The following is a 1586-nucleotide window of genomic DNA, read 5'->3' as shown; positions in this document are numbered from 1 at the left end:
CACGATAGAAGTCAAGGTAAAATGATTAGTGACATCTCACCATTTGTTCCAGCAGCTTGCTGGTTCCCTCTTGACTACCAGCTTCTCTTTTAATATCAGCCCCGTCATCTCTATCATTATCATTTCTATCACCATCATCACCCTGGTTCTCTTCTTGAAACTCAGATAGATCAATGTCACCAAACTCCACACTGCAAGGGGGAAAAAGTTAAAAAAATGCAGTTAGCACAAAAAAGTGAATCAATAATCAAGCTGTAAAACATCACATGCAAAGACATATAATCACCAATAATTATCCTAGACCAATATGCATTCAACTAAAACAAGAATCAATGATCTTCCTACCCAGCCAAAACCAAGCCTACTTGCTAATTAGCTTACAGTCACATGCATTCAACGAAATCAATTAAACAAGAATATTCTACTTTTTTGAAGCTGAAACAAAGGAACATGCATACAGGATTTGAATATAAAAGCCACTGGAATTGTATCCTTCTACTTCATAAAGGAGTACAAATTACCTTTGTGAAGAAGAGTCTCTCTGCACGTTGCTGAATGGTAACACCAGTCTTAAGTACTAATGCTGCAAGTGCCTAGAAAACTAGAAAAAAGGACACATGATGAGAACACTAGTTCTTAACAACTAGTTCTTAAATATCACTTAACTCTACCTTTACAAAAGATCCAATATCAACCGCACGAATGGAGGAGTCAACACCAGTCATCCCCCTTTTCGGGTTGTCTTCAACATCAAAAGGCACATACTTTTCAGATCCATTACCACTCTGATAACTTGAATCCACATCCATGGTACCTGTAAAATTCTTTTGCATACTCCTCCTTTGTTGATACTTCAGGTGAAAGCGTATGTCTCTGTCAAAAGATATGCTTTGCTGCTCGTTCTTTTGAGGAAAAAGCAACTCAAGGGGCGCCTACATCTGCCAAATTATATTCAAATTAAATCTGAATACAAGTTTCCAATAAAGAAAACATGAAAAAAAAACAATTCTTTAAAAGTTTGGAATTTGATTAAGATAGAAGCAAATCACTTCCCCAAGAAAGGGCCTTAAATTTTACCATGATATAAAAAATAAAAATAAAAATAAGGGTCCAAGAAAGAGCTGATGATGCCCGTTTTGGGTGATTTTCAGCTGTGGAGAGTCCCCATCAGCTGCAAATTTAAATGCAACGCCAATAATTATCATCAAACACTTGGATTTCTAATTCCTTAACTAAGAAAAATGTCCCAAAACATTTGAGTTGAGGTTTGGTTTTACCCATGAGAGAAGCTGTTCCACCCGATTGATTCAACCTCACCCACTCATCCACAATTTCCTTCCACTTCCTGCAAATAAAACAGCTCAATCAAGTACACTGAAATTATGATAAGATTAATTCAATTTTGAAAATAAAAAGAAAAGTAGTGTTTAATCAACAACCTCACAAGTAGCTTCACCAATCTGCGAACGCCATTGGAGGAATGCTTCCGCAACTGATTCACGTGCCTCCCAATGTCAGTCTCCTGCAAGGAAAAACCAAACACCATTATACAGGAAAATAAAATTAATTCAAAAAAAAGAAGCTAA

At 36.4% G+C, this 1586-nt stretch overlaps 1 protein-coding gene across 2 annotated transcripts; it reads right to left on the bottom strand.

Moving 5' to 3' along the window:
• Positions 1-873: 873 nt before the first annotated feature.
• On the bottom strand, positions 874-1572 carry LOC107468246 (probable mediator of RNA polymerase II transcription subunit 26c). 2 transcript variants are annotated; one of them, XM_021132425.2, is made up of 4 exons: positions 1440-1572; positions 1278-1345; positions 1078-1171; positions 874-938 (listed from the first exon to the last, which is right to left on the bottom strand). In XM_021132425.2, coding segments are annotated over exons 1-4 (270 nt in total). In that variant the 5' UTR covers positions 1547-1572; the 3' UTR covers positions 874-937. The 2 variants fall into 2 exon arrangements, with proteins under 2 accessions (XP_020988084.1, XP_052110925.1); XM_052254965.1 differs by lacking the exon at positions 874-938 and having other exon boundaries at positions 1056-1171.
• Between the last annotated feature and the right edge of the window lie 14 nt (positions 1573-1586).

This window comes from Arachis duranensis, chromosome 10 (assembly GCF_000817695.3).
Source record: "Arachis duranensis cultivar V14167 chromosome 10, aradu.V14167.gnm2.J7QH, whole genome shotgun sequence".
NCBI lineage: Eukaryota > Viridiplantae > Streptophyta > Magnoliopsida > Fabales > Fabaceae > Arachis > Arachis duranensis.
The sequence above is the reverse complement of the archived record's forward strand: the minus strand, read 5'-3'. Positions and strand labels throughout refer to the sequence as shown.

What these genes read in the sequence shown, in the direction of transcription:
- LOC107468246 (XM_052254965.1), bottom strand. Translation starts at nt 1,546, where the DNA reads ATGGTGTTTGGTTTTTCCTTGCAGGAGACTGACATTGGGAGGCACGTG. An exon ending in TTGGTGAAGCTACTTGTGAG is followed by an intron (nt 1,346 to 1,439) that starts GTTGTTGATTAA and finishes TTTTATTTGCAG; the next exon opens with GAAGTGGAAGGAAATTGTGG. An exon ending in TGGAACAGCTTCTCTCATGG is followed by an intron (nt 1,172 to 1,277) that starts GTAAAACCAAAC and finishes TTAAATTTGCAG; the next exon opens with CTGATGGGGACTCTCCACAG.